Source organism: Perna viridis, chromosome 10 (genome assembly GCF_037379345.1).
Source record: "Perna viridis isolate PV_CMFRI_1.1 ecotype Kerala chromosome 10, ASM3737934v1, whole genome shotgun sequence".
In the NCBI taxonomy this organism is placed as follows: domain Eukaryota; kingdom Metazoa; phylum Mollusca; class Bivalvia; order Mytilida; family Mytilidae; genus Perna; species Perna viridis.
In genome coordinates this window covers 40989596-41015051 of record NC_142454.1, presented here as the reverse complement: position 1 = coordinate 41015051, position 25456 = coordinate 40989596, and the positions used below count along the sequence as shown (strand labels likewise).

Here is a 25456-nt window from a genome sequence, read left to right as displayed (position 1 = left end):
TGACATGTAGTTATAAGTTTACATTGTGTTTAAAAGAGTAATCAACGGAACCTAAATCCGAGCGTTAATCAAAATAATGTATTCCACGTATAAAGACTAGCCACACACAACAAAGAACATTTATAAGTGGATATCTCATTTTGTCTGTATAGTGTATGTTGAGATATCTCCACTGCAGATTTTATGCATCTGTGAACAGTCAGAAGATGTTGGTCATTAATGTGTCTTTGTGTCGTTACATTACTTTTTAGTTTTATTTTAAAGAACTGTCATCGTGGACTTTCACTGTCGGGGCCTTTCAGAGCTTACTTAAAAGTGTGTTTACACTTGTTGAAGATCTTTTAGTGATCTCTGAAAGTAATTACAATTTTGTATTTAGGTTAAGTAGTGAATTAATTAAATAACTAAAATAACGCGTAAAAAGAAACGAACGTAAATGAACGACCTGGACCCCACTTAAAACTAGGAGCATGGACCAGATGCACAGGTAGGGTAAGCTTTTAGTCCCGGTACATCGATAAATACACACAAGCATCAATATTCTTAGTCTACTATTTTGGATTTACTGGTTAGTCATGCTTTTGATTTTAAATATGTCAGAACCGAATTATTTACTTCAATTTCTGATGAAAAACTTCCAATTAAGTTATGAACGAACATTGATAGCTTTTGAAGAAAAAGACATACCGACTTGACAATAAATAACCATGGCGTTCTGTTTGAATCATCACATATAAGTACGTTTTGCCTGAAAACAAATTACAAATAGTTGCATTCAGATATTGAACATACTCTATTACATTAAATTAACATCTTTGTGTTTGTATCTAAATATTCAAGAAATTAAAAAAACAAACCATGAAATTTAACAATTATCACAATTCTAAACCAATTTATTACGGATTTCTCCAGTTTATCTTCTTTATTTATTTTTCCAGGTTTACTACAATAAAACATGAACTTTAACACCCGTTTAAGATATTACTTCAGGCGTCAATTACACCAAAAAGTTGTAAGTGTAAAATTGATCGTAAGGTGTGAGTAACAAAGCTACTTTCTGTTATGACGTCATTATTTACGATCAACTTTACACTTACGACTTTTTGTGAAATTGATGCTTGAAGTTTTATTGATTTGTTTATCCAATATTGATAACTGCTCAATCGTTCTAAAACTTATAATTTTGGTACTAGATATGCCGTCCGCCAAATTTACCACGTCTGTAATTCGTATTCTACTTCAGAAATAATTACGGAAACTCCATTTTATAATTGTTTTACAATGGGCTAGGTATTTCTGCAGAACATTTTTTACCCCGTGCGATAGTGATAACCACTACAAATAGCCTGCCCGTGGTTAAACAATGATAAAAGTTTTTGTGTTTATTTGGATTTTGTAGGACTAGTTTCCTCATATCTTTAAAAGACGTAGCCTAAGTTCTGCACAAAATGGAGCAAAATTATGTTTTGACGTCGGAAAAAAATATCTGTGACGTAAGAAATAAGACTGGCGCACGACTATGACGTTGGTTATATGTTTATCTAAGTTTTGCCATGGCTGTGGTCTAAAGGCTTTCGGAGAACGTCATATTGGAGTGAAATATATACATACCCGTAATAAGAGAGATCTATGACATCTGTTGTATCTATAAATACTTCTACTGGAAATTCCATAAACAATTCTAGTGTTCTGAAATACCGGTATACAAATACATTGGCTGTTTTTGTTACTTATTATCAGGAGTTATCGTCCTTTTAATAGTTCTGTTACAATAACTGACGTTAAACATACATAAAAAAGATAATTTAAAATACCGATTACTTATGCAACTTTTTTTAATATTTTTTTTTCTTAACTTCTGTTTATTAATTAATGTATTAGTTACTAATATTGATGAGACATGATTCTTTACACATTACAGGACAGCATTATTTATTAGATTTGGACATAAAAATAAATAACTTACCTTAAAAATTCGATTGGAGGTCCCTGTGTTTTATTTCTAAGTCGTAAGAAGTCCTGAAAAATATTCACACCTTATACACATTTTGTCTGATTCCTAGATAGAGAAGTAATTACAGTTATTTTTCATTGTATGATTTGGGCTTCGAAAGTTGCTCTTATGGTGTTCTATTCGGTACCATGTACCCTCGGCATTGCTACTACTTCTATACGTTCTGTTTTAAAAGGCTATTTGACATAACAATATTTTTATATCTAATAATTTTTGTACAAGCAAAAAGAAACGACGTGAAGAAATGTAAAACTCCATTAAAACACTTGCAAATCTTGGTATATGACAAAGAAAATTTAGAAACAACGTGAATAGAAAATTTAACACCCCATTTATACACAGCCATATATCGTTCATATGAAATTCATGTGAACTTCACATGAAATTAACGTGATTTTCACGTGAAAATCTCTTCACATGAACTTCATATGAACAGTTGATATTAACTTCAAGTAAAGGCTCGATTCAACCGAATTTCTCCTGAACTTTATCACAATTATTTTATCAAAATAACGTGAAATTCGTACAAAAGCCATGTGAAATGATTTGGCTTGTGAAATGATTTGGCACGTAAAATGATGTGAAATGATTTGGCATGTGAAATGATGTGAAATGATTTGGCTTGTGAAATGATTCGGCTTTTGAAATCATTAAAACCGTTTTTCCTGCATTCGATTTGTTATGTAACAAGAATATTCGATTTTGTAGTATTTTCACGCCTAACTCATTACATCTGGAATTTGTTACATCAACCTGCTATAAAAATATCTTTGAGCATGATAGACTTACATCTCTCTGGATGATGAGGACTTCTACTTGACCTCGTGAAACAAGGTGGTGATCTCGAGGAATATTCTTTTCTAACTCTTCAACCTTAAACATATTTCAGATTGTAACATTAAATATAATACAACATAATATTTAGTGTTCTATAAGAGTAAATACGATATCGGTAAGTTTTTATCAAAAACACACATTACAACTTTAACCAATGACAATATTAAACCATCAGTACCTATATATCAAAATAGATATCATTCGTATATAGCAAAAATGTTCCCTATGATATAACGGACCACCATTTTTTGGTTTCCAGAAACAAAGTTTTCAGAAATCATTTTTTTAATGTGTTTATTTAAATAGGGAAGGGTATCAAATCCAATTATAAATGAAGTGTTTAGCAACAGAAAATTTTACAGATGAACCTATTTATTCGGACTCGTCAAAATTCTGCAATATCCAAGTTATGACTTTAATTTTCATGTTCGGAAATTGACATTTTGATTCTACAGGCCCTATAAATGTTTCTCTTTAGGAATATGTTTGCAAACGTCAAATATACCAGATTTCATTGATGTGCCCTTCATTTAAAACAGTACAAAAAATTCTAGAAACATCAATATGTTCATTGTTTTAAAGCATGATGTTGAATATTTTAAGTAAAAACAAAACCACAGGGCTATTAAATATTCATTTGGAGATACACTTTTAATTAATGTTGGTTCCTATTAATTTCATGGAACATGCAAAACGAAGAAATATTTATTGATTTACGTTTTCTCAATTGTTTTATCGTATCCAATTTAACATTATATGTTGTTTACCTTTCAATTTGTCTATAACAACCATTAATTCAGACAATAATGTTACAATTTTATCATTTAAAAGGTGGTACAATAAAAATGTATTTGGTGGACCCTAAAACATATTTCATATTTTTGAACCTGTCAACGGCATTAAATGAAAATCAAGGTCATCAGGATTCGAACGGTAATCAAAGAATAAAATTCAAGGTTTACAACTAGAAATAGACACACAGTGCAAAGAAATGAAATAAACAAAATAACACAACATAAAAAAAGTAAATGAGCAACCCGACTACCCTAAGAAATAGGTAACAACAAAATTACCGATCAAATCCATAATCAAGTCTAGACCAAAACAAACCTAGCAAAATAGATGTTACACCACTGCAGCAGCTGATACCGCAATGATCCTGACTTGGTACAAGCATTTCAAACGAAATATTTGGTTAAATCTAGGTTTTACAGCTCGCTAAACCCCCCTCTTTCATTGCGGTGTGAATATTCTGGTGGTGATTAAATAGTATTTCCATGCTGTTGTGTCATAATCGGTAAACCAGTGGTCATATCAGAACAAACAACAATTCACAAATAAGCAACCGTTACTCATTATTTTTGAAGAAACTGATTATTTCTCAAACAAGGACAGATATTGTGCAGATAGATACACCATAAAATTTTGAGTAATTGTTGATTTACTGTCCTAACATCCTATTGAAGTTGAAAAGATTTAACAAGGTTGGTTCACATTTTGTTGAAGCTAGCTGAAAGGCACTTCTTATTTTACAAAAGAATACAGATCAAAGATCTATGCTTTAGTATGTGTAAGTCGATGTTTGATTGTCAATTAAAATAATTTGAGATAAATACTGTAATCTGATTGGTTAAAATAATTTTGTTATATCTCAATGGATAAAAAATATTGACACGCCCCTATTCCATTAAATTCAGGGCAACTTTTCTCGTGTTTAAAGATAAAATATGTTTTAAACTATGATACAAATTTTGTCTTTTAAAAAATAATATAAATTTTCCATGTGCATATTGTTTATTGCGCGAAGTGCAACAAACAAAATATGCACATGACAAATCATAGCCAATTCTTAATTAAAGTGATATTTTAAACCAAAACCAGAAATTTATTACAAACAGGCATGATTGACATATCCTGTAAGCCGTTCGAATGAGACCATCCTGGAAAGACTCTCATACACATTGGCATTGTTTGGAAAAGAGAGTTATTGTTAACAAACCCAGTATTTTATATTTTATTATTTCTATACACAGATTTAAGTTCTAAAACTGAATATCATGCAATGTGTTACATGCTCTCTTAATGTTGAAGCTCACAACTAGTAATTCAATATTTTATGTTTATTTTTACAAAATATTTCTATTTTACTTACATCCGTGGTTGTTCCTTTTTCTACATATCCCTCATTCCTAGATACAGTTCCTGATGACAATCGGTACTCCTTCACCTTCTGAACTGAAATTAAAAAAACAATTGGGCGTTATGAAACATAAAGTAATACCTCGCCACGTAATGGTGAAAAGGGGTGGCAACTATTCAAAATGGCGTAACTCAAAAAACACCTTTTTGCATTTTAATCATAATTGAACGTAACCTGTATTTTATGTTACTAAACAACAATGCAAAGTTTCAAGAATCATTGATCCGTTTTCATATCATCTGGTAACCATCGGGGCGGACAGACGAACGGACAGACACGCACATAATAACTCGTCACTTCGGTGTAAGGTACATGTAAAATCACACATGTATATATACATGATTTTTCTTAAGGCCTATATGATAAATTTACATGTAATATATCCACTTCTATTCTAATATTCCTAAGAGTTATGTGAGATACAGCAGGTTTTTCATCTTAATCAGAACTTACTAATACGTAATTAAGTTAATTTTACAATAAAGCTGAATAACCCAGATATAATATATTTTTATTGAACAACAAAATAAAGTAACAAAATTAAATACATATTACCCCAATACACACATATATATGTGAATGATTTGAAGTATTTTTCATCTACATTGTTATACATTTGAATAGAAATGATTCAATTCACTTAGTTTAAAGTTACATCCTGTATATTTCACTTGCTGTGACTGTTACAAAATGGGACTCATTATAATGAAATGTCCACGGCTTCCATCAAGAAAGAGATATAAACCAGAGGAACAAAAAGGTAAAAATCGAATGTTAGGAATTGATACTTCAGAAAATGCTGCAACACTATTTTATTTCAACTAATTGAAATTAATGACATAAGGAAATAATAAAAATATCAATTAATTGACCAATTAAGTTCATTCATGATCATTAGTTACACATTAATATCTCATAAAATTGTCACAATTCCCGTTCGTGCAAACAGTAAACTTTATTTTCGATATTTTTATACCAGTGATCATAAAAATTGTCAAACCGACTAATGATATAATCAAGAAAAGCCACAGTCATACTTGATAATGGAACAAAATTGCAAACATAAAAAATGTAATTTTCTTTTTATCTCGAGTCGATTTTTTCTGCATTTTACAAGTATGAAATACTAGATATTTCATGAAGTCCGTTGGATGCTTACAATATCCCTATGTACTATTAATATTTCTTTTTTACGTTTTTACGGGTTTAAGGTTAAAACATGTGGAGATAATGTATAGGCAGTGCCATAGTGTGTTACCTTTTCCCGTTAAAATATAGTAAAATCTTTCGGGTTCTCTTTCTTGGTAGGAAATGAGTCTGTTCCCATCATACCTAAACAGATATATGTGTAAAAGAAAGTTATAGAGACGTATATGAAAACATTATTACAGATAAATGTAAATACAATATTACATGTACCGAACTCATGATCGTTTATCGGGAAGCGAGATAAATTTCAGTAAAAGAACTTGTAAAATAAAGAATAAACCGGATGAATAAAATTAGCCAATACTTTTCGGGCTGGGAACAGGAATTTCAAAAATTTTCATTTATAAGTCAAACATCCGGCATCTATAATAGCCATGGGAGTTGTTGGTGATAGTGTTGCACAAGGACATTTTGTTTTGTAGCATATATATTTTTTTTTTCAAATCTTAATGATTCATATTAATGTTACATGTAGTAGATGGAACAAAAGTGAGACGTGTGCCAACTTTTTCAATACTGCGGCAAGTAGGAAAAATTCGTTTTTATAACATCATAAGTATCATTAAGATGCGTAATCTTGATTAAGAACAATTAAAAAGAAACGGTCTGTTTAGTTGGTCTTTGTGCATCGCATATGCAACAGTTGAAATGAATTGGTATTAAAAAGTACATCTATTTTGAAGATCATTCCATAAAAAACGGACACTGAAAATATTTTTGCTTAACTACATGTATAGTGATGTCTCTATACAGATCTGAATTTTGAAGAAAGAAAACAATTCATTTATATCAGAACCAACCAAATCAAGAACGATAACTCTACCAAAGTGCCAATTTTGTAAATAAACTACAAAGAATGTATATAATTGTTATCTCAAAAGCACAACAGCCAAATGAAATTTATGCTGGTTATGTGGTCTGTAACTGTTTCTGAACAAGAAATAAAAGTAAAAAAAACTTTTGGAGTTTTGACATGCATGAATCCTGTCTGATGTTTAAAAAGGCCGATACTTAAATACCTTTCATATGCTAAGATTCTTGCTAATTCAGTTTCAGACTCGGCTGGAAATAAATTCCTAAAAGCTTTAGTAGCTCGCAGCACCCATGCCACCTGTAATTAAACAAAATACTTCAAGAACCTTTTCAGTTTAAGATATAATTACCTTCTCCAATGCTCTACATCAATGTGAGAAGGCACAATTATTAAATATAATACGAACAGTCATAACAAAACCTAGTATTATGATTGAGATTATTTAAATGCTTTAATCGTCGATTAAATAAAGAAACAAATCAAGACTAAAATTCAATTAAAAAAGACGAATAATAAAATTGGTACTTTTATAATGTATTCATAATAGTGGTAGCACAAACCTTTTTAATGTCTCTTTCCGTTCTGTATTCAGGCGCTGTCGTCAACGCTAACTGCATATCGAACCCAAGCTGTTGAAGAAAACGAATTTCTAAAGTACGAGAGACATCAAAGAGAGCTACACCTGTTACAAATGCCATTTGCTTGCCATTCCAAAGCACCTGATTTAACTCATGTATTTTTAGGGAATTCATATTGAAAGTACTTTATTTTGTGTATGTCATGTTTATTATTTTCAGCTTTGTATTTCTAGCTATATTTCATTCTCCTGTATAGTACGTTGTGTATGTAGATCGTCTCTGTTTCTTGTTTTCATGTTTTGGTGATGTATCTGGATTTTGATGTCGCTGAGTTGTCTTTCTGCTTGGAAAATTCGATACTGTTTGTCGGTATTACTATCTGTCAAGGCATGATTGCCTGGGATGGTGTGTGTAGAAAAGCAAAACTACCTGTCAATTTATAATAGTCTAGGGTAGTGTGTGTAGATACTTTTTATTTTATTTAATCAATATAGCTTGCTTAATTGGTTGTGTATTTTCTATCACATACACCATAATATTTTTATTTCATTCCACTTGAAAAAAAAAAACATGTGGTCGCTTTTTGTTGTTGTTGTTCATCTCTCGGTTTGAAACAATACACATGTGTTTAATTATTTAATATATTTAACATTTGTAATTCTATTCTTACACTAGATCTGGTGTTATCTCTCTCCTCTTCTTTATCTATTGATTTTTTCATTCTCTTCAATGTGGCTGCAGTGTTGGGCTTTTCTTCTCTGTAATATCTAAAATAAATTCAAATGAGTATTTTTAGAAATGCTTTTTTGGCATTTTTTTTTTTTTGGAGGGGGGGAGGTGGGTTTATCGGATGGCCCTTTAGTTTTGATTTACGTATGGACAACCCATGGTCAGGGGTTGGTTACTAATAACTTATTAATCTGTATATCAAGTACCAATCAATATAAAATTTATGCACTGCCATAAGTGAGAAAACCCACCGGACAAACCGTGCTTTTTCGATCTCCAAACATCATATTGTTACGTTGCTATAGTCCTGTCTGTATACAGAACTGTACTTTTGGAAAAAAAAACTATACCTTCATCTTTCTATGAAATCAACCAAATGAAGAAAGGTAACGCTTGCAAAGTGCATATTTAATATACGTTTTACATATTTTGTGCATACAGACTAACGATTGGATTGTTTCTGAATTAGAAATAATAAAATTAAAAAATAAAATAAATTAGTAACTTTTATGGGTTTTTTATCTGCTGCCTAATATTTATAAAGACTGATACTTCAAATATCGATAGTATAACACCATTTTGAACGACAATATAGTTAATCTGTATGGCTAGTTGACCAAGTAAGGTCTGTTGGCTTTTGCTTTACAGGATGCAGCTACTGGTCATCGCTTTATGTAATAAAAATTGGTTTCTATTGACGATAATGGGTATAGTGAGGAATGTTGTATTCCAATTAAATTTTTTATCTTATATAGAACATTGTTGTATTCCGCCAATTTATAATTGTTGTACTCAGTAATCTGCGGTCGTTGTTACATTGTTATCGTCATTATAATTTGGTTTGTTTTGTGAGAGTTGGTAGTTACCTTTAATGCCAACTTTTCCAGTTGACTCTCCAACGGTATGGGGATTGGGGTATATATCACAAGAAAAAACATTTTGTTCTGCTTGAAACTTACAAACTACACTGTTGAAATATGTCAAAGTGTTGAAACATGTAATAAACAAATATAATATAGATTTTTTTCATATCACACCCAAAAACACCTCCCTCGAGCTAAATCTCAGCTTAATCCCGGTATTAGTGTTTCGGGGTTGATATGGAAAAACAATAAGATATTTAATTCATACATAAACCGATTCAAAATATGATCAGATATTTCCTCTGTTAACTTACTTTCTTCGTGGATGGCAAGCATTTATCATCATAACTATCTTTCTGTAGGCTTCTTGAACCTGATGGTGATAAAAAGTTGATAGTTATTGCAACTGTGGAAAGGTTTATCATTATTATTTTATATTTAATAATCACTTTGTTGATGCCACGGCTGGTGGACCAAAGGTCCCCGAGAGTACACATCAAACCATGCAGTAATCAGACTTTTCTGACCCCTAATTATATCAAATTGTATTTATCATATATATCAAAATTTGCAGTAAACAAAACACCGAGTCCTCCATTCCATGTATTGCACATGATAGAACTTCTCGATGATGGATTTGACTTTCTATTTCTATAGTTTTGGTTTAGAGTACTTCATATATATATATATATATATATATATATATATATATGTTTGAAACACGAAATTTGCAATATATATATATAAAAGGGTCTGAAAAATTCCAAACGATGTTAGAACTGTCAAATTTACGAAGGAAATTTTTGGTCGTTCCCTCCGCGGGACTCGGACTCGTACCGCTGTGACATCAATGGCAACACTGCCTGCACAAAGTCCAGCGCCCTAGACCACTCGGCCAGCTAGGCTATATAAAAATATAGCTTTCGCTGGCCGGGTCATTCCTCCTCGTAGGATTAATCTAGGGTTGTAACTTAGTACACGATGTATGGTAGTACGGGACAGTTCATCTAGGTGTTATTATATAGGATAGAGAATCAAATTAATGATGCATGTCATAACAAATCAATATTATACAACGTCTCAGAATGTGACGACTCTATTCGCTACACTGCTCCGTCGAATCAAATTGATACATGGAAGATAACATAAACTTACACAAGGGTCTGAAAAATTCCCAACGATATTAAAACTGTCAAATTTGCTTCGCAAATTTTTGGTCGTTACCACTCGGCCAGCTAGGCTATATGAAAATATAGCTTTCGCTGGCCGGGTCATTCCTCCTCGTAGGATTAATCTATGGCTGTAACTTAGTACAAGATGTATAGTAGTACGGGACAGTTAGTGCAGGCGGTGTTGCCATAGATGTCACAGCGGTACGAGTTCGAGTCCCGCGGAGGGAACGACCAAAAATTTGCATCGCAAATTTGACAGTTCTAACATCGTTGGGAATTTATATATATGATTGGTATTTTTATATTGAATTAAACTTTAAACACTGAAGCCTTACGTCTATCGCCAATTTTATATTTATGGAAGAAAAAATGTATCAATATATATGTATTTTATGTCATCTATATATTGAACCGACATAGCGACAGACACCTGACGTATCGTTAAGGTTTATCATACTAGTCCGATACGTGTACTGTCTACGACACTCGAATCATTTAAATGATTTTTTGGAGCTGGGGATCGAACGCCCAATGTGTACTAATCGAAGTGAACTTTTTGATTAGACCTATGCAGAGGCTAAAAATGTACCGATCATATTTCGGGTGACTGACGATTTTTTGATGAAGGAAAGAGCTATCAAATACACGTGAAGTTTCACTTGATAGTCCTTTAACTATGCAGCGTCATCGTGAAACAATATGACCTTTAATTCAGGACAGCTAGTAGATGGGTGCAGAATTACCACAAAGAAAACGAACCAATATGAATAATCGCATGAATAATAAAGTGGTTTGTTGTTGTACTTATGACCATTCATAAGGGAAAGTTCTTTTGAAAATGAAGGCATTTATGGAAAATTGCACTTTAGTTACTAAGGTTGAAATCGGTGAATGTTCTGAGGGAACTTAAAAAACTACTTACAAGTACTAGCCAAAATGATAAATGTGCATACGAAATAATCTGACCGAAGAAGTGGTGTTTAAAATATTGAATTATATGTTGTAGAGTAGGGCGAAAGTAAATTCATTTCAGACGTCTGTAGACACGCGCTCATTATGTGAAGCATGTTTGCAGAAAATAAATAAACATGCCGAGATATATATCCAAGCATGTGTTTAGCAGAAAGAAAAACTGTACATGCAGTTATACGGTAAGCTGACTTACTCATTTTGTGTAAACCCGCGCCTGACTCTGATGTCGGTCATTACATGCAACTTTAAATGGTCAAACACTATGCTATATTCATATATGAAAATGGGAGTATAAAAGGCTTATTGTAAGAATAACTAGATTAAAATGCATATTATTGTACTAACCTTAAATGGTATTGATTTTAAATTACATATAATGCATTTAATATTTCAATAATATTTCAATAATATTTTTTTACGGATCTGAATGCCTATCAAAATGCATTTATATGAGCATGTTATTGAAATAACGACAAAAGAATGTAGATCAATATTCGCTTGAAGTTTTTGTGTTTTCGTGTTTGTGAATAAATTTTGTACTTTAAAGTCACATTTCCGATTAATTCATTGATAAACTCTTGGCTTTGTTTTATTTGAATTTTAATCCACTCTTGTTTGATGAAAGACAATATAACGGATATACGGTAATGCCGATAATAACGGGATGGTTAAAACCATGTTTACAAGTCAGAATAAGGCGTGCGATGATCAGGTGGTCGGATTTAAGCCAGATTGTGTCTGCATCATCGTTTTAGTTTATTCGAAAAATGCCAATAGATATCAAGATGATCAAGGAAAAAGCAGAATCAAAAGCCGGAAAATCAGAAATGCTATCAGGTGCTTAAACGGAATCAGATATAATACAACATACAATTCTTTCTCATTAAAAAAATTTATATAACTTATATAAATATACTTGTATAATCGAACAACATCGTATTCCACAATCACGTGATTAGGGTTAAGGGCTGTACAACCATTTCCGTGGAGCCCTGATATGCTATTGTTCGGCACAAAACTTAATATTATTTTCTCAAAAAGGGGAAGGATGGCAGTCCTTGATAAACCCTATTACCATTTTATTCTGTCCATCGAGAAATACCTTACAACAGATTCCCAAAAGATCGGAACCCGTGTTATAGAACGAGGCTTAGGTAGCAACTATCTGATTGTTTCCGAGACAAACGATCATTTTTTTCGCGGCAGGCCGAAAACAATACTTTTCCCCAAACATATTGTAAAATCTGTTAAAAGCTGAGAGTAAAATTTTTTCACATTCCCTTCGAACTTTGTTTTCACAAATAATGGGAACAATTAAAAGCCCCCCCCCCCCCCATCCCCAGAAAATGAAATAACAAATTTAAAAAAATATAAAGATGAGCATATAGAATTATATTGCATATTGAGTATGATTAATGAAATACTCTATTGGAGAGCACGTTTTCAGTAGATTTTATCATAAAATACAAATTCATCTAATGCGTGTGTACTTCATTCTCGATGTGTCAAATTACGATTAACAACACTTTATATTATATTAATTTAGCTATGTCTAAATGCGTGTTTTCCTATAAACCAAGTAGGTTTTTCCCCTGGTCAACCGATTCATCATATCAATTTTCATCAGAATGGACCTTCAATTTGGCGATTTAAATAATCTTTAAATTGTCATATTGAGGTCAGCATGGAAAAATCCTTTTGCACGAATGTTAGTAAGACAAGGACCATTTTCTTGTCGAGGAGGGCCTGGGATTTTATGTTGTTAGTAGATATATTTCGGGCGATCGCGATATTATTTTTTTTTTTTTTCTTTATCAGCCGGAGTTTGTAAATTTATTTTTCTCTTATTTGAAAATCTACATTGTTAAGTAATGGGGCAAATATTGAATCATATTTTTATGTCCATGGCAGAGTAAAAAAAAATACCCGCCCCTCCCCCCCCCCCGTATAAAAATAGCCAGTGTCTAAGAGAAAACGTAACCAAAATTTCAATACCCGCGTCATCACAGCATTTCAACTATCGCAATCCCGAGTTCTGTGTTTAGCTTATCTTCTCCTTCATTGTTGTTGAAGAATAATCAATGGATACAAGATTCGAGGGGAAATCAAAAGAATATAATCCAAAGATAAAGGCAAGAAAGGGAAAATAGTCACACACAACTAAGAACATTAAGTGACAGTCAAAATGATACATACGAAGAAATTAAAGTAAATGACCACAACTCGGACTCCAAGAAAAAATGGGAGCATGGGCCAGGTGCACTGGTAGGGTAAGTGTCTGCTCTATTTTAAGAAATGCTCACTGAGTTGCTCATAAAATGTAGCGTCATGGGTAGACAAAAGAGAAAGGAAAAACTATGACACGGTGATCAAATTAGTTATCATTGTGTATATGGATACACAATAACGATCAACGAGTTCATGATGACGACCATAAAACATCTGATGACTTCAATCTTGTAGCAACGGACCCCTGTTGTGAAAGCCTAATTTTAAGAAGTCTAGTCTTCTCGACTTTTTTTAGTAATTGCCATTCGATTATTAGATATCACCATGTCTTGCCAATGTTATTTAGAGGGAAGACCTAGGTGAGTTTGTGGCAAGTAATGGTTTTATTCGTGTTACACGAAAAGTTTGCCAAAATTTCAAAACAATAATTACGTTTAATCTTAGGTATGTGCAATGTAGACAAAACCACTGTTTTAAGTTATATGGCCATCCTAAAGTAATAATGATATATTTATGGTTCGTTCGTTCTGTATTGACTCAGCACCTGAGCACTTTGATTTTATAGTTTGTACTTTTCTTTTTCTTTGCGTGAGAGAATAATGAACGGTTGCAAGACTGACACGTTATTTACAATACAAAAGTGCAGAAGAACATTCTATTGCATTTGATTGTTCACGGCCGATTAATAAGCATGCACGGATAGACATTATCTGCTGTATAATTATTGGCGCGAAAATTGCAGTCAGTCACAAAGGATTTGGGGAAAGGGGTGGAAACGCTAAGAAGTTTGAGAAATATCAATATTAAACTTAACTTGTGTAATTTTTATGAAGGTGTTTATTAAGTGTCAGTATCTATAGGAATCAGTAAATGGGTTAAATATTGCATGAAATAACCCCATTTCATTCCAATGTAAGGCAAATAAACATTTCAAGGGCAATAACTCTGTCAAAAAAACCTCAATTTTCTAACATTTTGATGAAAAAATTCCAAGGCGATACAAAGATTAAACAATGTTATTTTTTTTACAGAGGAGACTCACTTGAGTGAAAGTGTATTGTCATTTTCAGATTGGTTGGTTTTCGCATGCTCGTTTCAGATTTTGCCTGATTCTTACAACGAATTGTATTTAAGTACTATAATTACCTTTCCTTTCGTGTCTAACGGTCCTTGTGTTCTGTACTTAGTCTGGAAAGTCTCTGTATCCATGTTTGCTACTTTCTGAAATAAAAACGATTGTTGATTGCAATTTTACGCCATACTTCCTTTATCTAACCGTATTATTGGAATTCCTTTATAGATATAATTTCCATTTTAAAAGATAAAACCGTACGTTTTTGCTTAAAGCAACTTCATTAATGGTAACAAGGCAGATTTAATTCACCTTTTTATCAAATTCAAAGCTTAGTCTCTACATGTCATCTTTTAAAAAACACATTTCATATTTAGATTAAATTGCAACTTCAGATTTAAATGGGGAACATAACTTGTAATTAAGACCAAACAAAAACCCATCTAACAGTTTATAAACTGTGCAATTATAGTGAGTTATGTACACACTTGAAAGTGAATTTAAAAATCGAAATTGCCTTCAAAGGATCAGAATGTAAAAGAATGTGGCTCAATATTGCTATCTCATAGTGTTTGATGTAAATATATTGAAGATTTCATTCCAAAGTGGTATATATTTCATATTGGAATATAAATTGAGAAATAGTCTATAAAAAAGTCAGAGGCGGATACAGGAATAAATAAAATTTAAGGGGGTTCCGATGGAGAAGTATATAAAAGAGGGGAACTCCGGACTGCCGTTTGCTTATTAATGACTAAATTTTGTCCAAAAGAGCAAAACTTTTTTTTAATTATCTATAAATCTAAGTTAATCAGACACCAAATTAGTGGGGATTGAGGCTTTTTTTTTTAGTTCCCATTCCCATCCTTTCCTTCTTCGAAAAGAAAATGGTATGTACCTTAAAATAACGTTCACATCGACATAAATTTTTTTATGATATTGGGGAATATACCAATATATCAAATTCCCGTACAGTTCCATGATTACACACGTCTGCTCAACGACTTCCGATCACATGACAAAATATCGGTGTAAGTAGGTGAACCTCACCCGAAATGCAGTGTCAAAATATTTGATTTGAAGAGTCATTCTGATACGATTCGAAATAAAAATATACTTTAATCTTGAAAGTATATTTATCATTCGACTTAGATAAATCAAACATTTGTTTGACACTTTGGAATTGTTTGTTATGGGATACGGTCTATAGAGCTGCATATGAACCTTTTATCCTCATAAATAACAATTGATTTTCGTAATTGTCAGGACTTTATTAGAATACTTTTTGACCTCTTGAATTTCTAATGTCGTAGGGTTATTTTAAGTGTAGCAGACATGACCCAGTACTACTGAAACCGACTATTTTAGTTTTACTAAAAAGAAATGGTATGATTTCTTCAGTCATTTTAAGATAAGTTTTATGGCGTCACTATTAGGAATTTTAAAGTTTATTCGTCATTTAATTAGGAAAAGATATCACCTAAAAATAATTATGTACTTATGAAGATGAGGAATCGGGCATGTCCAGCTAAGGATGCTTTATTTTAGCTACAGCTCGTGAGTTTTTCTTACAAAATAGTCAGTATGCATATTCTTAAATGCAAAATATGCCTTACGCTCGAAAAGTTCCATTGATTGTAAAGAACAAACTGGAAATCACTTGAGTCCCATCCTCCCTCTTTAGATCAGTCAGCGCACCCTCCCCTTTTGAGAATTTCTGGATCCACCACTGATTCAAAAATACGTCGGCCTTTCTACACCTTGCATGGTTGATATGATACCCTTTCTAAATCCACGAAGTCCGTGTTCATGCAGTGCTTCCCGCCGTTTAGCTTATGGGGTTCACATACTACATGCGCACGAATGAGCGCTCTTGCGCTCATTGTCAAATAGGAGGACAATGGATATTTCAACCTTTATTTGACCTTCCTGTAAGTAAGAAATTACGATTTTTAATTTCAATAAGTTGTTGTGGTTTAACAGTGAAATTTAAATTAGTTTGTTTAAGTAAATTGCAGTTGAATAGAAGAGCAAACTGGTGGGTCGTATATTTGACCAAAGTTTACTTTAAAAGCTGCTTAAAACTCTTCAAGCTTTACTTTATTGCTTGTAATCTACGTCAAGTTACTGTGCTTAATCACAGATAAAAGGCCGATGCATGTCATAAATAAATGAAAAGTAAATACTAACTTACGGGAACGTGCACGTAGCTATCATTGGCCATGGGACAGAAAACGAACAGGGGAGGAAACCCGAATGCTATTTCCGCTAAAGCGGTGTCGTTCGTCCGTAAATAAAACTGCATGTAAATGAATAAAATAAAAGAATTAAACACTAAAATAGAAAACAGTCGTTGCGTCTGTTTGATTAATTTCTTTACAGACAAACATAGACATAACTTCAATATTTAGAAGCCAAGTTCATTATAATATGTAAATATTTGTTTGTGTATACATACATATAAGTAAAGAAGTTGGTTCGGTAAGGGCAAAATTTGGCCAGAAAACAAAACCTACATGAAGAATTTTTTTTGTTTTTTCTCTAGCTCTTTAATGTGTTTTATAGTTGATATGATTGATTTATGGTAAAATTGAGTTTGGGAAAATCGGTTAAAAAAAGCTGGAAAACACCAAATTTTGTGCAGTTTTTCACTCTTTTAATAATTGCCACATGTGTTGACTCTCGTGCTTCATATATTTTGTGTATAATTGTCAGTTACAACTCGTGTAAAAATATTTGAGTCTAAAGATGTGTGGCCACTTCCGTTCCATACAAAAACCATCTTAAAATTGCAGAAATGTTAAAAGTTAAAGGTTTTTGTAAATGTTACATAAATGCATACTGTTATTTCTGGAATAACGTCATCAATCTGGTCAAAAACATCTCATATTCAGTGTTTGTGACCATTTTACAATACTAATACTACCTAGAAAACAGCTTTTATAAAATTTTCAAAATTGCCCAAATTATGAAGCCAAAAGGGGTCCTTACCGAACATTCTCCTTTGAAATGGTCAAAAATACATACGTTTTAATTTTTTTCATAATAAAAATATCTAGCGTATACTCAAGTAGTACGGAGGAGAAGATCAGGCGCGGGTCAAAGGACGGGTGTGCCGGGGTATGACATCCCCTCCCCCATTATTTTTGCCTGAAACCTTGAATTTGTGCAAATTCTATTCCTCAAAATGTTTAAAGGGCATTTAATTTCTATTTTAGTACCCCCCCCCCAACATCCCAACCTGAAACTTTAATCCGCTCCTGACACTGTCATTCGAACTCACAGAAACTTAGGAAATATTAGGGAATATAAAAAGAGTGTTTACAAGACAATAAATACAATTTTAAAATATCCATAAATGAAAGCTTGGGTGTATAATCATACATTGTTTTTTTTTTTCTTATAAAACGCTAATTTTAGAAAATCCTCTTTCAGAAACGTTTTAACTGCATTTCAAGAAAAATATGAAAAACACAGTGGCCAGCAATGCAAACAGTGTTGTAACTTCAATTACGCAAGTGCACCAGTGCATCAAGTGCATACGTATATCGAAGGTCACAACATGGCACCGATCAATAAAATAATTCGAACGGAAGTGACTAGCACAGAAAGGCTAAAGAGTTGAAGGTGGCGATCGTATAACTTTGGGGTACTTCTTGTTTATAGACGTCTACTAAGGTTGAAAATCTCATGAAACCTCCAGAAACATACAAAGTTTACTTTTCATTGCAAATTAAATAAAAAACACTCGCAAAATATAGAAGCTTACATGGATCCCAGCATTATCTCGTTGACCCGTTAATTTTGTGTGAATTTGGGGGGGGGGGGAATGACACTCTGAACCCTTGCCCTTTATAATTAAATAGATCGGACCTCCCTTTAAAATTCTGGGTTAACTTCTGTGTTTTTTCCTCTTATATTTATGGCGACCATTATTTAAATCCAAATGATTGAATAATATAAATGTTATATAGATGAGGTAATATAAACTGATCTTTAAATGATTTGATTCATTATTTCTCAAAACAAATAAGGATTACCCGGGTCTTCAACTTTTGACCTTTCTTAGTCAGTGAAATTCATTTTTGACCTTTGATCTTTTAAAGGGCATATACAGGCCTACTCGACTTCCTATTTCATGGATAACGTATTCCAAAAATAATATTTTCTTCTTTTCTTTTATGTAATATTTTTGGTCTTAACATACAAATTCTAGGCCACAATGTGGAATAAGACCTCAAACATCTTTTTGACATATTTTTGTTTCAACTTTATAGAAGAAATAATTTTTAAATTTTAAAGGCCTAACAAATATAGCTACTCGAAAATTTTAAAGTCGATATAGACATTTAATCAAATATTTGATTCAAGAGTTTAAAAATTCACTCTTAAAAGTTAAATTATTTTGTATAATATTTATAACGTTTAAAAAGACTCTCCTAAATTATAAATGCATTGTACGTTTGGTTGTTGTCAAGATGGATATATGTTCTACAAACAAATTAATATTCAGAATATTTATGGGACTTTCTTTACTAACCACTTTAAAAAAATATTTTTGATCTTGTTGAATATGTTAAGTCAATCTATGAAGATGGTTTAGTGAGATTTCTTACATATGAAAGTTTATTTGGGTCATTTTAATGCAAGGGAAAAAATAAACAAGTCGTGGCCACAACTTTATAACTCGTGACCACGACTAAGTAACTCGGTGCCACTTGTTTATTTTTTCCCCTTGCATTAAAATGACCCAACTAAGCTTTCACAATTACATTAAATACAGACATAAAAAAAACAAATGAAATCGTATATACAATATATTCTATATTATTTATATTAACTGAACTTTAAAGTGGAGACGAATATCAAATTTACCATTTTATTTTGTCTTGTAACGTTAATGTCCAAATGAAGAGTGAGCGTCCCCCTTTCAATGATGAAGTGTACTAACAAAATTACCGAACTGATGAACTGTAGGCAATATCAAAATAAACAGTCAAAAAGGAAAGTCCGTATAACAAATGGCAATATCAAGGGAAAAGCGTTAAGTTGGAAACCATCCCAATTGTCCTGACTTGGTACAGGAATTTCCGATGGAAATGGTGTTTTACACCAGGCTTCCGGTATATTACAATATCTTTTGTCTGACAAAAAAAAAAACAAACAAAAAACAAACAAACAAACAAAACAAACGCCACATAACTTGGCATTACTTTCCTTCTTTCTGCAGAAATCTACGACACAATTCACCGGACAGAAGCTTTCGTTTTCCCCGCACTATATCAAAGTGTAATTTGACTATTTGCTCCACCAGAACCAAGAAAAGGGCAAGATTTGTCGTATCATTTTGGTAAATTGCGTTGTAATGCCATTGAAATGCACTCAAAATAAACACTTCAAGGGCAGATAACTAAGTCAAAAGCCTCATTTTTTTCTAACATTCTATTGAAAAGTTTCTGAACAAATGCAGTGACCAAATAGTACATCATGCATGTTATTTTTTTCAAATATAGAAAAACCATCCTTGAGTGATCGAAATTACATTGTCAGATCGGTGGGTTTTTGATATGCATGTTCTGATTTTTTCCCATTTCGCCTGATTCTTACAAAGACTTACATCAAACGCCAATCATAAAATATCAAATATTTTTTTACTCCAAAACGATCTCGGCTCAACAACCTCTAGATGACATTGACCAACCGATTTAAGGTTGAAATAGAATAGCAGATTTCAGCGTGTTGTTTTTTAATCAATCGCCATCTATCATAAGTCTTACGTGCCATTACAGAAATAAAATAAGCTTTATAAATCTTATTCAGTCGTTCATTTATACCTTTTTCTTCAAATTTATCGTCTGAACAATAAAAAATAACATGAATCAATCAATGTTCCTTATTTCATCCGGCATACACCGAGTCACCCCTTATTCGACACGCTATAAGAACGTTTCTATATAATATAGACTCTAATCTGTTTAGTAAAGAGTTATGCTACCAAGATTTACCAGAGTATTCTGTTTAAATAGTTAATCGGATTATGAATATTATCAATGATTAATTACTGTAGTACTTCTTTATTAAATCCGATCGCAATTAAATTTTTTTATTCGTAGATTGACATCTGTAATACAACGGTACATTGAAAGTTTCTAGTTCATGTAAAGATATGGAATAAAACAGATTAGCATCATTGTAACGTAAGAAAGGATTATAAAATGAATGCATTACGGTGTTACACAGTGTCGTCACTGTAACAGGCAAATAGCTTTTAGCTTTTATCGGTCTCTTTTTCTGGAGAATAAATTTATCTCCTCGGTGCAAGAGCACGTTCTTTTTGATATCTTTAGAAGCTCTAAGAGTCGATCATTAGAAAACCAAGGACGACAATTGATTCCTGTGATCAGAATGTGTCGTTTCGAAGCACTTAGTCCAATGAAACAACCAATTAACCAGCCACCCCCATGTATTGGACGATTGTTGTATTGAATACAATCGTATTTGCTTGTCGCTGAAAGGCATGTTTACAAACTCGCCAACAAATGCGTTGTGATCAGAGTAGGCCTACTTTTGAACACGAATTTTTATACAAGAATCAGTTTGCCTTACTTTGTTGTATACGTAAACATTGAAGCCATATTTTTTAGAAAGGTGGTGGTTATAAGATTTTTTTCAAATTTCAATTTAAGGATATATCATTCAGAATTAATATAAAATGGATTGAATAGCAACCTATATACATATATCCTCTTCATTCAGAAAACATACATACATATGCTATATATGAGCTCACAGGCCACCTTTAAAACAAGGTCACCATAATTATGCTCATCTCTAGGGTGTATCATTGATTAAGCCTACGCAATGGAGATCTTCTATTTACACATGAAAAACCGTTATTTAACACCACTGAAAAAAACACTAAAATACCTTAATTCAATAGCGAAATTTGTCTTCGGCAATTATGTAAATTTGTTTTTCAGATTTTAGAATTAATAAGCCGTAAAGGATATGATCGAAGCCACTTAAAGTAGAAAAAAATACAGTAAATGCTATCTTATTTTAACTGGAATATCAATTGAAAGATTGTCATTAAGAAAAAAAAGTGGGATATGAATATTTGAAATTCATTCCCAAGTAATTCTTTACATTACACAGTAAATTGAAACGGCAAAGCTTTATTAGAGGTCTTTTTGTTGTTTTAGACCATATTGATAAAGTATGCACAGTTAAAAATGAGATGGTATTACTAACAAATATAATTCGACTTCAGCTGCATTTTATCTATTTATTTTTTATTATATTTTTTTCCTCTTGCTGTGCTAAAGTGAGCATGAAATTGTATGAAACTAAAAGTAAATTTGTGAAACTAAAAAATTAAATTCTCAATAAACAGAGTAAAAATTCGAATAAATCTTAAAGACCAAAGATGAGCTTTTTACTTTCATGACACCCACTTTTACATACAAGGTTTCTACATGCATAAACGTGTTTTTGTTAAATATGAGGGCGTAGGTCAGAGTTTTTCGTTAAGTTTTTTCTGAACTTCTACCGCTACTTGGTAGCACATGCACTCAAATTGATCATGTCAAAAAAAACTGAATGCTGTTGTCATCTTTAGGTTATCAAATGTCACAAACTTATAGAAGACTACTTACTGCTATCAATTCTTTTTGGCTTGGATCAAGGTTATTGAAGTAATCCCCTAACTCAGCGCTCGGCTTGAGCATTCGTTTAACCTCCGTCAGTCTGTCCGTTATCGGTGCCCTGGCCTCTTGACCAGGTTTGGGAATTTGTAACTTTTTACTCTTTTTCTCAAAATTATCCAAATTTTTCTGCAAGTTTTCATGTAAAATCCAATTATGTTCCATTTCATATTTTCCTAAATGGTGTAATTTCGTTTTCGCAGTTTCGTTGTCATCGTCGAAATTCGTGAGATAGTCGAATTGGTCACCAACGTCGTCGCTGGAACCGTTGTTTCTCGACAAGTCATTACGGTCCGGCGTTGAAACGACTGTCGCACTTGCATCACGAGCGTCAACGTCGAGAACCAAATCACAGTTCGGTTCAATTTCCGGAAGTAAAAGCGACAATCTTTCACCGCAGTCCTCCCCGGCCACAGACTTTTTCTTTCCCTCTAAAGTCGTATCACATTTTGGCAAATGTTCCAATGATTTTCCGAGATTTTTCGTAAATTCGTACTGCGTTACGGACCTGGGTAAATTTACATTACTATGGTACAGACGAGTCAAACCATTTTTAGCCGGAGCAGGCATCATAACCACTAATTATCCAAAATTCACAATACAAACGGAATACTCCTCGGCAAAAACTTCATGTACAAAAAATGTATGAAAATTCCTCAAAAAAAAGTTAAATATGTTTTATCCAAATATTCATAACTCTTTGATTGGAAACACAAACTTGACATAAATAAAAATGACAGAAATTAATCCCGAATCAAAATGACAATCCTGTTTCAATAAATGAAATTCTAAATAAACATTTCTCTGTATCAAATCAACAAACGAAATCCTTTTAATTATTCAATATACACAATGGATTTAATGATTGGCTAAAACGCGTTCTGTTTTCACGACGGGTAAGGATTAAAAATTGTTCGATAGCTAATTTTCTCTCAATTTAAACCTGCATTTTCACCAGGTAGATAACGATATTCTACCCCCTTTTACCTGTATCAAGAAATTAATCAGTTATTTATTATAGTCCAATTTTATTTCTTTTACAATTTACACTCCATTTGACGATTATCACTGAAAGGCGACTGCTCGTTAAAATATTTATTATTTACCTTTACCAAGGCCGTAGTTCGGAGAAGATATGTTGTGTCCCACCCCTAATAGTTTAATTATATGTAATGGAAAACTTACTGTGTCGAAGCCAACAAATGTTAGTAATATGATCATGCAGGCCCGCTGACGGCTCGTCGAATTCATCTGCTATTCATCACCGAACTCCATAGACCCCCCCCCCAAAAAAAAAAAAAAACAAAAACAAAAACAAAAACAAAAAACAAAAAAAAACCGTAAAAAAAGGCGAATGAGTTGGTCTATTAACTACAAAAAAAATTAGGATATAATTATACTGTACAACCAAGTACCAAGAAAGATACTCATTTTTGTTGATTAAAGTGCAATCAGACTTAACATGAACTAAATCTTGTGGAAAATTAAGATAGATTTTTCACATGGCAAAATAGTCAGATCCAACATTATCAGTCTTATTTAGTATTCCAACAAATACCCTGCCAGTCGAATCTGGTCTAAGATGTGTAAATTGGTCATATTCCACTGCAGTTTATGTTGTGAATATTATCTTTTATTTTAGCTTTCAGACGCTCAAAAACTAACATCAAACATAAAATTGTATTTAGTCATAATGTCGTTATAGTACACAAAAAAAAAAAACTCTTTACAAAGAGAACGCATCCCCCCCAAAAGAATTCTAAATAATGTTTGATGGTTATTTCCATCGCTTGTCGACCACGGGTTGGCATATTTGAGATCTTTGTTTCTTCGTAAGCTATGAAAATTGTTTTAAAATCAAATGAGGAATGTGTCTATTTCAAATGTCCTTTAAACAAATGTTTCACTATTTTCCTGTGGTCGATGCAACGGGAACTTTTTCTACTCTCTTGAAGACTGTCCAATTACATGCAGAATGAATCTCCTATCGGATTCTGATGGGGTCAAACGCATCGTTTAGGAACCCATGTATGGATTTAAAAAGTTACATCGGAAGGAGTGCGTATATCCATCTTTGATATCAGTTTCATACCAAGAAACAATATAATGCGCTTTTAAATGAATTGTTTGTTGACATGAGGACAAATCAACATCAATTATGGATAAAGAACTATACTTTTGAACTTTTGAGTTGACAGTGGCAGATCCAGAGAATTTCCTTTTTGGAAAATGTGTCATTTACATGTGTAGAATAGACAAAAAATGGCAATGTCCAAACACCCCCTTTTCCTGAGGTACCTCGGCTGGCACCCCCTTTTAAAAGTGTCTGGATCCGGCCCTGGTTGACGACAGCTACATTCATTGTACATGTATATCACTCCCCCTTTTTTTAAAGGAGCAGAAGACTCGTATATACTTGAGAAAATGAATACATGTAGTTTAAAAATATCCTTAGTTCAGAACAGAGAAAATTTAAAGAAAATCTAACATTTGTACCAACTCACCCAAACAAAAAATAGCTTTCGACAGTAACAAGTCTACCACTTCAACAGAACCTTCATATTAGGTATATTAACTCCCTGATTGAAATTACCCTCTTACGTGAATATTAAAAGCAGTGTTATCAGCTTTTATGCAAATTTGAAATAGTTTTCTGTGTTTTATCAACAGATGCATTAAAATGTAATAAAGTTTAAATTGTCTACCAAATCCCTTTTGTTAAACCTCTCCATAGTATCTTAACTTATGTATGTATCCGTGGACGGTGCGGAAATCTTCACAACCAAATAAAATGGTGTTTGACTGGGAAGGCTGTGGGGGTCGTTAGGACGCATTATAAAACATTTTCCTTAACAATATTTAGTTTTGTTGTCACTGTTTCCCAAATTGATATATGCGGGATAGGAAATCATTATTAAAAACATCCATGAAATGTTCAAAACCATATTCAACACTCAATTGTTATTGAATTCAATAAAGATCATGCAAAGAATTTTTAATATACTGCGACACCCACCGAGTCTCAACTAAAATTAGCACATCCGTTGTTCCAAGAGAAAAGGAT

At 32.6% G+C, this 25456-nt stretch overlaps 1 protein-coding gene across 3 annotated transcripts in view; it reads right to left on the bottom strand.

The window, feature by feature from the left end:
* LOC148605802 (uncharacterized) overlaps window positions 1–23469 on the bottom strand; it is a 31112-nt gene extending 7643 nt beyond the window's left edge. The window contains exons 1-13 of one of the 3 annotated variants that reach the window (XM_088549068.1): window positions 22345–23469; window positions 16884–16988; window positions 14764–14838; window positions 9559–9617; window positions 8323–8419; window positions 7635–7703; window positions 7280–7371; window positions 6310–6383; window positions 5004–5086; window positions 2804–2887; window positions 1967–2019; window positions 1612–1689; window positions 688–748 (exon numbers count right to left, since the gene is read on the bottom strand). In XM_088549068.1, coding sequence (XP_088405194.1) covers window positions 688–748; window positions 1612–1689; window positions 1967–2019; window positions 2804–2887; window positions 5004–5086; window positions 6310–6383; window positions 7280–7371; window positions 7635–7703; window positions 8323–8419; window positions 9559–9617; window positions 14764–14838; window positions 16884–16988; window positions 22345–22965 — 1551 coding nt within the window. In that variant the 5' untranslated portion in view covers window positions 22966–23469. Of the gene's footprint in view, window positions 1–687; window positions 749–1611; window positions 1690–1966; window positions 2020–2803; window positions 2888–5003; window positions 5087–6309; window positions 6384–7279; window positions 7372–7634; window positions 7704–8322; window positions 8420–9558; window positions 9618–14763; window positions 14839–16305; window positions 16481–16883; window positions 16989–22344 lie in introns of those variants that run through there. The other 2 variants (XM_088549069.1, XM_088549070.1) reach the window with 2 other exon arrangements.
* Window positions 23470–25456: the final 1987 nt, after the last annotated feature.